The sequence below is a fragment of the Microcebus murinus genome, chromosome 3 (assembly GCF_040939455.1).
Source record: "Microcebus murinus isolate Inina chromosome 3, M.murinus_Inina_mat1.0, whole genome shotgun sequence".
Classification (NCBI taxonomy): Eukaryota; Metazoa; Chordata; class Mammalia; order Primates; family Cheirogaleidae; genus Microcebus; species Microcebus murinus.
Window position 1 is genome coordinate 24,627,774 of NC_134106.1, and position 12,501 is coordinate 24,640,274.

The following is a 12,501-nucleotide window of genomic DNA, read 5'->3' on the forward strand; positions in this document are numbered from 1 at the left end:
AGTACTAGATTTCCCTAACAGTGGAAGAGGAAAGTTTGGCAAGAAATAGTTATAGAAAGCCTTCTCTTTTGCTAGAGAAGCCAAAAAAGCATAGGATGCTGAAATACCTGGAACAAAGCACATAATAATATTTGTTGGATGAATAAATAAACAAAAAAATTTAAAGGTCATACTAGCCTTTGTATCAGTATTTTGCTGATTTCATAAAAAGAGCTGTCCAGTGTTTCCTCCTCTTCTGTTTTTTGAAAGAATTTGTATAAGATTGGGTTTTTCCTCATATTACATAGATTTCACCAGTTAAGCCATCTGAATATAGAGTTTTCTTTGTAGAAAGAATTTTGATGATGAATTTACTTTCTTTAATAGAAAATTGGCCTAATCATATTTTCTACTTTATATTTTGTCAATTTTGGTCAGGCATATATTTCAAGGAATTTGTCCATTTGTTCTTTTTTTTCTTAGTTATCAAGTTTTTGGTATAAATTTACTCATAATATTCCATCATATTATTCTTTTAATGTCTGTGGCATCCATGATGGTATCCCTTTATTCATTTCTGTTACTAATATTATTTCTCTTTTTTTTCTTGATGAGTCTTACTAGTAGTTTATCAGTTCTATTAACTTTTGCAGAAAACTAACTTTGGCTTTATTAATTTTTTTCTATTTTATTTTATTGATTTCTGGTATGTAATGTCTTTTACTTTGGATCTAATTTACTTTTTTAATTTAAGCTTCTTAAAGTAGAAATGTAAGTCATTAATTTTAAATATTTCTTCTTTTCTACTACAAACTTTAAAAATATACATTTCCCTCTAAGCATTATATTTGCCGTATCCCATAAATTTTGATGTTGTGTTTTCATTATCATGTAGTTTCAAATATTTTCTAGTTACCCTTGTGATTTCTTTTTTGATCTATGGGCTATTTAGAATTATGGTCTTTAATTTCTAATATTTGGGGACTTTTCTAGCTATTTTATGGTTATTGATTTTTAATTTTATTACTTTGTGGTCAAAGAACATATTCTGTAAGATTTCAGTCTTTGGAAATTTATTGAAATTTGTTTTCTGGCACACATTCTATGAGTTCTTATATGTTGCAGTTGTTGGCTGTGGTATTCAATAAACACCCATTAGGCCAAGAATGTTGATAGTCTTGTTCAGATCTTTTATAATCATATTGTTTCCCCTATATCCTAACTATGATATTCTTACTAATTTCAGTATGGTAACGCAGGATGCTGCAGCTGGGACCCACAGTGCACTCTCCTCTCATTTCTGCCCATGCAAGCTCCCTTGCCTCCCTAGATTAGTTCACAGATGTCCCCTCTGTGCTGCAAGCAACACAATTGATTCCTGTCGGTACAGGATCTGGTCTGCGGGCCTGCCCTCTGGGTCCCCAAAGATCAATCCCTGACCATGCCAGGAAGAGGCATGCTGGTTCTGAGTTGCCTATAGGGTGCACAAGCAGGTTTGATGTCCCTCTTCTTTGGGGCGTGTGGTGCTCTGATGGAGCAACCAGGCATGCAGCACCAGGGGGGCCAGTAAGCAGGGAGCTCACAATCTGAGCACCCCTTAGTCCACTGCAGGACTTTAAGAGGAAAGGTTTGAGCCTCAATCTCTGTGGAAGGCCTGGTGTGGTGGCCCAGTTGTCTGTCTCAGCAGCCATGGGTAAGGAGGGGAAAGGGATTAAAAAGAGTCTGGATGGAGAAAAGCTAGCACTCTTGTCATCTTTGTCCCTCTCTATGGAGGCAGCTTGCCCAGAATGTACAGGCTCTGGGGTCACGCAGATTTTCTGGTACCCACTGTACTCTGTGGCTCCTGCAGTGTGGGCTGGAGTTGGGAAATGTTTGTGTGGGAATGAGCAAGACATACTGCTGAGGGGCTGAAGGCCCCTGGGGAGGGCAGGCACACAGTGAGTAGAGAAGCAGTATGGTGCCTGCTCTTCTGCTTCAGGTCTGTGGTAATGGGAAGTGCCACCCCCCAGTGGGGTTGGGAGCTTGATAATTTGTTCACAAGAAGCTCTCAATTTACTGGCGGCAGCAGCTTTTAGGCTCATGGGTGTAGAAAGTCTCTTTTTAGCAACTCAGGAGACTGCTTACTTTCAGAGATGTGAGGGTGAGAGAAACAAACGTTCCACATACCCCTTTCGCTGGACTCGAAGCCTCTTGGGGGTTGATCTCTGCCCATAACTTGCTCCTTCTTGTAAGTTCTGGCATTCTTCCCTCAGGATTACACCCGATCTCTGTTTGTTTATTTTTTCTCTTTCATCTAAAACTTTTCCCTATCGAGACATTCTGGCAGCTGGTGTCTCTGGTTAGCCATCTCAATGTAATTTCTTTAGAGAGAGAGTATAAACAGAGTGCTTATTGGCACAGGCATTGGAGATAGACAATTGGTTTCACTGTTGGCCTTACCACTTTCTAGTCATTTGAACTGACTAAGCTACTTAGCCTCTCTAAAGTTCTGTTTCTTGATCTCTATAAAAGGGAGTGCAACCACTACCTACCTGCCTCAGAGAGTTTTTGTGATGATTAAATGAGAAAATAATATATAGCCTTTTTAATACAATGCCTGGCATTTGGTACATACACAGTAAATATTTGCAATTATATTTATTTTAGGGGAACAGGCCAAACTACTGTTCCAAAGAAAATTCAAAATATGGTGGTTTGCATAAGATGGAACTGTATTCACATACAGGTCCAAGTTGGCAAGGTAGCCCTTCTCCCTGATGTCATTTGTCCAAGGATTCAGATGTCTTTGTTACTCCACCTAGTCTGGCATAGTGGCCTCTTCTATGTGGTCAAGCCTGGGTCACTGCCACTTTTTGCCCCACTCTGCAGAAAGTAGGAAGGGGATGAAGTCTAGAGCAAGTACTTTCTTAGACTAGTGAGTCACAGATCTAGCACATAACAAGTTGTACATATCACTTTTGCTTACTCTATTGGTAAGAGCAGCTAAAAGCTGTAATAGAATCAGGGCAATGTCTTTTTTCTAGGCATTCATATACACAATTAAAGCTCTGTTACTCTGTAAGAAATGCTGGTGTTTACCGGACAAGTTACCAGACAGATTCTGCAATAACTGTGTTTGCTACTATTAAATATTACTACTAGCTAATAGCATTACTATTACAGCAGAATTACCTCATTCCTGTACAGCATTTTTATAACTTCAATTACATGCACTAAGATGGGTGATGGAAGAGTGGGCGGAGAAGAAAGAGAATGAATTTTCCCTGCTTCATGTAGATAAAATGGGAAATGTGAGTGATTTCCTGAGTATGAGTCTTGTGTTTAAAAAGAGATATTTTTAAACAACATGAAAATCAGTCACTTTATCTGATGGAGAAATAGCAAACTGATCCCATATGGGGAAAAAGCTGGCTAAGCTGGACTGATAATGTGTTGAGCTCTTGAGAGGTACCTTCCTCTGAGATTTTCAAGGATAATTTCAGCTATTTCTTACTTTTACCTTATTAGCTGATTTGAGAACTTAACACATAGATAAGATTCAACTACCACTGTACAATTATTATATTACTTTTAAAACTTCTGTTACCTGTTTAGTTTACTAGTCACAATATATTGGGCAAAGAGAGTTTTTCAGTTAAGAAATTTATAGAAGTTGAGTCCCTTATAGTTAGTTAGGTTACAGAAAAACTGATGTTCTCATTTTGAGATAGTGAAAATCTCTGTTGAAAGAAATGGAGAATAACTGCCAAGGGTGTCTTTTTGTCATCATTTATTTCATACTATTACAAGGTGCTAAAGGATTTTTTATTTTGAAGCAAATAGTAGAATACATCTGTTTTTTTTATTATTCAGGAGTTTAATCCCCTATGAGTATACATTATTTTAAGCAACCCCAAACCGTTAAAAATAATTTTCAACTAGAAATGAATTAGGATAAATGTACTTAAACTAATTATTGCTTCACAGAAATAATAACAAATTCTTCTCTTTTGTATGTTTGTCTCGTGGATTAAAATGATTTTGTTGGCAAGATTTTTCTTTTGCTATTTGTAATAAGCACATTTTCTTAGCTAAATGAAGTATAGAAGTAAAATATTTTAGAATCTTAGATGAGACTTAGAGGTCATTTAGTCCAACCTACCTCCCCATGTGCAGAAATCCCTTCTAGAACACTGTTGGGTGACCAGTCCTTTTTTTTGAAGTTTCTATAATGGGGAGTGCATGGCTTTTTTCATTTCATTTTTCTACAGTTCTGTTCAACATAATCGATACCGTAAGTGTCAAACCCTGATGTGCCCACAGCAATTTTTATTTCTCAAAATTCTGAATCTAACCAACAGTCTGATTGCTGCCTGGGATTATGAAAATTACTTGGAATTCTGTTCTTTTGCCATAAATCATGCCTTGGGAATTTAGAGATTATTTTGTAACTCTCAACTCAGTGCACAAGTCTGTTCCATGGCTTTCTGATCCCATTCCAGTCCTAGAACAAAACAGGTGTTCAACAGATGCAGATTACTGAATATAATTTTTGTGTATACTGTTGCTCTTAAGAAAGTGGGTGCTCAGTGTTTGAAGAATGACTTGGTATTGTAAGGCCTCAAATAGCTAGGGATTTGTGGAGCTGGGCGTAAGCTTAGCCCGAAAAGCCAAAGCAGACTTGGAGATGAGCAATGACATGTACTTACTCTTACCTCAGACTAAATAAAGATCCACTGGAACAAGAAGTGAGAGCAAGGGACGCAATGGCAAAACTGATTCTTTGTGATCGTGAGGGAAGCCTCTCATCTTTGTGTTTTCATATATGATGGAACACTTGGAGGTAGCAAGTAGTAGTATATAAAAGATTCTCCAAAATTACTTCTTTATTTCTGACTCTAGGAGAAATCTTTGACCAATTAGGTAAAAATCATGAGAATTGTTACTCTTAGTTCAATAAAAAATAATGCATTAACAATTTTTGTAAGATTCATTAGTTTCTTACTGCTAGAACTATTATCTTCTATACTAGAAATAGTATAAATATGAGAATAGTATCTTTTTTCCAGTATTCTAATCTGGATTATTTGAATTCTGGAGTTTTTTATTGACATCAACTTTATTTCTGTGTAGTATATTTATTATTCTGCCTTTGTAGGAGCTGTAAATAATCTTGTCTGGTATTAAAAATGATTAACATGAACTTGAGATCTTAGTTACCTAAAAAGTTATGTATAATCTCAGGCTTATTCAGATAGAGTGCTGGATGTCAAGGGAGAGAATGTCATGTAAGATACCCCTGGATACACAATCTGGGATTTTATTTTAAAATTTATATTTATTTATTTACAACATTTATTTAACATTTATAAAATAAAATAACAAATGTTATTTTAACATTTTCCATAATGAAAAGCAGCAGATTGGGATCCATAGATCCAATTTCTAATTTATTAGAAATTGCACATAAAGGGTTAGAGTTGAGGTTTGGGGTTTATAGGCTTAAGATTTTTAACTCTTTTCAATAGTACAACACATAATTAATAATCACCTCCCTTTTTCTACCAATTAAGTGAAGGGCATTCTACATTCTAATTCTTTGAAAAAACTGAAAAGTGTATCATATTTGGAAAGTAGAGTAGAGGTAATCCAAATTAGCCTTGGATAGTGACTTCACACATATCATTTGGGCCAAAACATATAATTCAATGATAATGTCTTTGTAGTTGATGGCCCTTTATACTTACAAGTAGAAAAAGATATTTCTTGCTGTGGGTCTAAGAATAGAGGACTCTGCCATGATCTTCTCTGCAAGGAAGTTTTCCATGTAGGTACTTGAAGTTCACAGAGAACTTTGTGGAGTAGGGATATAATTATTTGAACAGTTATAAACTCTTTTGAAATTTTATGAAAACTACAGGCATTTTACCCAGCAGAGTACTTATGTATACAGTCACAACTTTTTGTATACAGTTTAAGAGGGAATGCATGTTTATTGACCTCTTGGAGGCCATTCTTCTAGAACATCACAGGTGCCAGATTAACTATCCATGCTGAAAGTGAACCTCAGCTCTGGAAATGTAACTTAATGGGAACTTATAGGATATCTGTAGCTTCTTTAGCCAAAATTATCTTCTTTTCTGCTGTCAGGATGTTAACACTCAACAATAACAGTTTGGACATTTAACATTTTTGACTTTTAAAGTTTTTTAGTATATTTCTTTAGCTAATATTATTTTTAAACCTCTTTTTCTTGATCTTGTTTATTCTTATATTTTTTATAGGCTTACTCTTTTGTATGACATTTTTTAAAAAAATGCTTTTTATTATGAAATGTAGCAAACATACTAAAACGTTACTAAAACACAAATGCACACTTTAATGAATAATTTTAAGTGGAACTATCAGCCTGGTCAAGAAGTAGAATATTGTCAGCCCTCCAGCAATCTAGACTCCTAGTCAGAATGCTCTCCTTTTTGATATTAATAGTCCCTAATCTGACTTTTAATCATTTCGGTACCAGTATCGACTACAGTCGATAGCCACAGATGAACGCGCACATTGACTTTCCCGACAGCCGTGATATGAAGGTGCACAGCTGAATTTCGACTTTAGCCAACAGCTGTGATATGACTTTTCTAAATTTTCATTTATCAAAATAAAATTGTGAACATTTAAAAATAATGTAATGAAAACATATATGTATATGTTACCTATCTGATTTACAAGGAAAGCTGCCTGTAAAGTAAAACAAGCTTTCAGTGCTTTAGCTTTCCTCATCACACAAGAGCAAAACGGATTCATCGTCAATGCACAGCACAAACTATTGTGCAGAATATGAGTGCTGGCTGTGGGCAAGGTTTCGCGGCTGGTGAGTGCCGTACCGAAGTGGTTAACATATTTATTTCCTTGTTCATTATAATTTTACCTTCTCTATATTTACCTTTAAAATACCTTAATTTTTCTATTATAGAAAGTCTCATATAGACTTAATATATATAGATATTTATTGTATGTTTTTTTTTGTTTTGTTCTGCTTCTCAGAATTATGCTTGTATGTATCTTTCATGGTGCTGCAGGTACTGTAGTTCATTTATTTTCATTGTTGTATCATTTTCTATTGTATGACTATACCACAGTTTGTTTATATGCTATACTTTGGTCAAGGTTATCATGATGTTTGCCTAAGAGAACTTTTAATTTTCTTATCTTTTTTCTGCCTTTGGAACAATTTTCTTTCCCTTAATAGTGAAGTCAGATATTAACTTGGAAATTTGTTACATGTAAATAATTTGAGAATTTAAATAAGAGATCAAAATCATTAATGAAGTTTTCTTATCTGTTATTTTACTTTTAAGACTGCAGTCTATAATATACTTTGTTTCTAAATATTTCGTATATGTTATATACCTGGCCATCAGAAAAGTTAATTAAATTCAGCAAATATTTGAGCATTAAGCATCCACTATGTGCCAGCACTGTTGTAGGTGCCAGGGTTGTAGTATTTTAATAGATGTGTGTTTTATTCGTGATATATTGTTAAAATAAAGCCAATATGTGTTTGTTTTAGGAAAGATTATAGTATAAAAAAGTATAAAGTGAAAAGTTTACCTTTCAGTTTCTTCAGCTCTATACCCAGCATTAAATTTTTTGACTATCCTTTCTAGAAAAAAATGTAATAATGTTATATATTTATATCCTTAAAATATTACACAGTGAAATCTTGCTTTAATTATGAAACTGCCAGAAACTTAAATTAGTAAAAGAATTAAAAATAGAAATAGTGCTTTTATCTTCTCATTCTTCTATGTTAACTTTTCCCTCCCTGATTTATTATAAAAGCAAGAATCATGGAAAACACTCTACTTTTATATATTAAAAATCGTAAGATTTATTTATAAGACATGATAAAATTTACCTGTGGGAAATAATAACTTTAAATTGCTATATATCTGTATTGTTGGTTTTTTTCCCCCCTTAGGCATTGTTGGAGACCATGTTTGGTGTAAAAGTGATTATAACAGGTGATGCATTTGTTCCTGGAGAAAGAAGTGTCATTATCATGAACCATCGGACAAGAATGGACTGGATGTTCCTGTGGAACTGTCTGATGAGATATAGCTACCTCAGGTTGGAGAAAATTTGCCTCAAAGCCAGTCTCAAGAGTGTTCCTGGATTTGGTAGGTTATTCCCACATTATTTTAAGTGGTTCATTCAATTTTACATGTAATGTACCCATACTAACACTATAGAATAACTTAGTAAAGTCTACTTAAACATTAAAACCATTCCCATTTATTTTCCTCCCTGAGCCAAAAACAATCCCAGTTTCTTTTTTCCTTAGTGGATCTGTTATAACAGATGACTTTATTTTAATCTCTTTTTTGAAACATCTTATTCTGAAAGAGAATATATTGTATATATGTATAGAAGTATTGCTCTATACCCCATAAATATGTATAATTATTATGTGTCAATTAAAAATAAAAAGAGTAGAGGGGCATGAACAACTTAGAAGCAACACAAAAAAATTTATCCCCAGAAAGAGAAAGTCTAATACTAAATGCCAAAATACTGAGCCACGTCGGGACATCATAGTTCACAGCACAAGAGATAGGGAAATTATTTGAAAGACTGTGAGACCAAAAGTGGTAGCCTCAGAGAAGCATTGCTTTTGAGTGAGAATCAGAAGTTCCTTTTCCTAGCTTATACTAAGATAAATATGACATACCATGAAAGCATGATGGAAAAGCTAAGTTTGCTATAAAATCCAAATGGCACACAAAATTGATCAGTTTGACTGCATAAAAACAATATTTCCACATAGGAAACAATACCCTAAATAACAAAAAAGGACAAGAGACAGAAAGAATATTTACAACCTATCATAGACAAAATGCTAATATTTTTGCTAAGAATTTGTATAATCTAACATTCCAACAGAAAAAGTGTCCAACCTCACTTATAATAAGATAAATCAATGTAAACCTAAAATCTGAAATACTGTAAAACCTAAAATCTGTAAACTGAAATATCTTTTTTATCCAACTATAAGTTTGACAAAGACCCAAATATTTCACAGTGTTATGTTGATGAGATTGTAGTGAAAGAGTCTTATGTATTGCTGTGTGAAGTATAAATTACTTCAATTCCTATATACAGAACCTCTCATACTCTTATCTAGATTTAAATTCTTACTGATAAATTCAGTCTTATGTGAAATTCTGGATGACAGACAAAATCAGTGCAACATTATTAGTAATTGCTAAAGATTGGAAAAGACTTAAATAGGGGACAGGTTAAAAATATGTATCCCTATAGAAGAATACTAGGAGACTATTTAAAAACAAGGTAGCTATAGTATTGACATGGAATAATTTCCAAGAGATATTGCTAAATATTTTTTTAAAAGGTGAAGAACAGTATATATATTTCTTACACCCATTTCTTTTTTTAAAAAAACGGATGTAGCAAATGGATCTGCTTATATATGCATTGAATTATCTCTGGAAACAACTGCTTTGGAGAGAGAACTGAATGACCATAGAGCAGGGATGGTACAGAAATTTTCTTTCTGTCTAGAATTCTTTATAGCTTTTGATTTTGTACAATGTACTTATTAGTTATAACACAAATAAATTAAATATTTCATCTAAAATTAAATCTTTCTTGGGTCTTGACAACCTGCAGCCAGACAGACCAGGTTTCATAATTTATTTCTACCACATAGTATATATGTGTAATAAGGCAAATTACTTAACATTCTTAAACTCCATTTTCTTTAACAATGGGATTATGTTATGATATATGGTTATTGTGTTTAAACAAGATAATATATTCTGCACATGGTGGCATATAACAAATTATTAGAGACTCTTTCACCTTTTTCCTTCCCCTGAAGATATACCCAAATTGAACTGACTCACATTTTTTTTGAAGTTTGATTTAAGATAGACCAAGATAAAAGGGTACAAACCATTCATCCAAGAGAAAATCCTTAAAACTGTTAATGGATAGTTTACTTTAGCATGAACCATGAAGGGTAATTTATAGGTTTTTATTTATATAGTTTTATAATATATGCTCCTAAATAAATTAAATGTACATCAGCCAAGCCTGTTAAAATAGTATATATATAACATTAAAAGAGAAAATTTAGTGGTTCCTGGATCCTGTCTAAACATGCTTGGTCTAAAGTTAATTTTAGAATTGGGTATACTCTATATTTAAATTTGAGTCAAACTGATACCTATCAGGTAAAGGTGGAGTTTAAATATACTGCTATACTAAATGTGAATAGAACTTTTGAACCTTTACCATTGTGTGGTAATGATACCACTTTACTAGCATTCAAAATGCATTACTCCCTCATATCCAGATTTAAAGGTTTTATTTTACCAATGGATGACTTTTAGTCTAACTTGTTTTCTTGGTAACCACATAAGTCTAGCCACTGTATAATAAACATGAAATTTTCAAGTGAAAACAGTGAGGATCTGTGGAAGACAGCCATATATGAGAGAGTTCCAGTTGTCTCATTTTTGTCAACACTTGATATTATCAGTCTTTCTGACTTTAGTTATTTCCTTGGGTTTGTAGTGGTAACTTATTGTGGTTTTAATTTTCATTTCTCTTAAGACTAAGGATTTTGATCATCTTTTCATGTGCTTATTGGCCAATCCTCTATTTTGTTTTATGAAGTTTCTGTTCATAACTTTTCTACTTTTTTTATGAGCTGTTTCTCCTTTAACTCTTTCACTATAAGAGTTCTTTACAAATTCTGGATATAGGCCTTTTGTCAGATATGCATTTTGCAGTTTTTTACTCCAGTCTATGTTTTGCCTTTCTACTTTTTTTTTTAACCTATCTTTCAAAGAGCCGAATTTTTTATCTTTATCACATCCATTTTGTCAGGTTTTTTTTTTTTTTAATTGTTTATGCTTTTGGTCTTCTATGTAAGAAATCTATGTCTAACCCAAGGTTACAAACATTTTTTCCTTCTTTCAGAAGTTTAATGGTTTTATTTCTTTATGTCTGTGATCCATTTTGATTTAATTTTTACTTAAAAGTTTAACTTAACACATATTTTGAAAATTGGTTGTCAGTATTAGTGTTGATTGTTTCATTATTCTATATGTCTGTCCTCATGGCAGCATCATACTGTCATGATTACTATAATTTTATAGCCAGTGTTAAAGTTCTTTTTAAAATTGTTTTTAGCTATTTAAATCTTTTTCTTCTTCATTAAAATTTTAAAATAAGTTTGTTAATTTCTTTCAAAAAGCCTATTAAGTTTTTAAATTGTGATTGCATTGAATCTGCAGCTCATATTTGCCTTCTTAACACTATTGAACCTTCGTATCCATGAGCATGGTGTGTCTCTCCATTGGTTTATTTTTCTCTTCTCTTCTCTTCTCTTCTCTTCTCTTCTCTTCTCTTCTCTTCTCTTCTCTTCTCTTCTCCCCTCTCCCCCTCTCCCCCTCTCCCCCTCTCCCCCTCTCCCCCTCTCCCCCTCTCCCCCTCTCCCCCTCTCCCCCTCTCCCCCTCTCCCCCTCTCCCCCTCTCCCCCTCTCCCCCTCTCCCCCTCTCCCCCTCTCCCCCTCTCCCCCTCTCCCCCTCTTTCCTTTTTTTGAGATAGAGTCTCACCTGGGCTCAAGAGATCCTCTTGCCTCAGCCTCCCAAATAGCTGTGACTATAGGTATGCACCACCACGCCTGGCTAAGTTTTGTACTTTTTCTAGAGATGGAGTCTCACTACGTTGCCCAGGCTTGTCTCAAACTCCTGGCCTCAAGCGATCCTCCTGCCTTGGCCTCCCAGAGTACTAGGATTATAGGCATGAGCCACCACACCCTGCAATTTAGTTCTTCTTAAATTTCTCTTTGTAATACTTTTAGTTTTCTACATAAGAGACTTTCACATTTTGCATTAAATTTGTTCCTAAATATTTTTTAAATACTATTTTGGAGTTGTTTTTAAAATTTATTTTCTATTAATGATTGGTTGTTGCTAGCATATAGAAATGCAATGGATTTTTGTATCTTTCAACCTTACTAAATTCAGTTATTTGTTCTACATGCTTATGGGTTCCTTGGAGCTTTCTACATACATACATGTACTGCATGTTTGTAAATATAATTTTACCTTATTTCCAACCCCTATGCTTTTATTTATTTTCTTGACTTACTGCACTGGCTGTTCCTCTAGTATAATGTTTAGTAGAAGTGTTGAGAACAGACATCCTTGCCATGTTCCTGATCTTAGGTAGAAGACATGGAGCCTTTCACTATACAGTATGATGTTAACTGTAGGTTTTTCACAGATGCCCTTAATCAAGTTGAGGAAGTTCCCTTCTATTCCTGGTTTTCAGTGACTTATATCATGAAATGATGTTGGATTTTCCTTTTATGGTTTTCTTTTCTTTATTGAGACAGGGTCTTGCTTTGTCACTCAGGCTGGAGTGTAATGGTGCAATCATAGCCTCAAACCACTGGGCTTAAGCAAATCCTCCCGCCTCAGCCTCCTGAGTAGTGGGACTACAGGCGT

The 12,501-nt window shown here is 34.2% G+C and overlaps 1 protein-coding gene across 8 annotated transcripts in view; it reads left to right on the plus strand.

Moving 5' to 3' along the window:
- The window catches only part of LCLAT1 (lysocardiolipin acyltransferase 1), a 194,295-nt gene that overhangs the window by 74,036 nt on the left and 107,758 nt on the right, over nucleotides 1-12,501 (plus strand). For all 8 annotated transcript variants that reach the window (XM_076000648.1, XM_076000647.1, XM_076000645.1 and 5 more), the window contains one exon: nucleotides 7,940-8,138. In XM_076000648.1, the coding sequence (XP_075856763.1) occupies nucleotides 7,940-8,138 (199 nt within the window). The remainder of the gene's footprint in view (nucleotides 1-7,939; nucleotides 8,139-12,501) is intronic.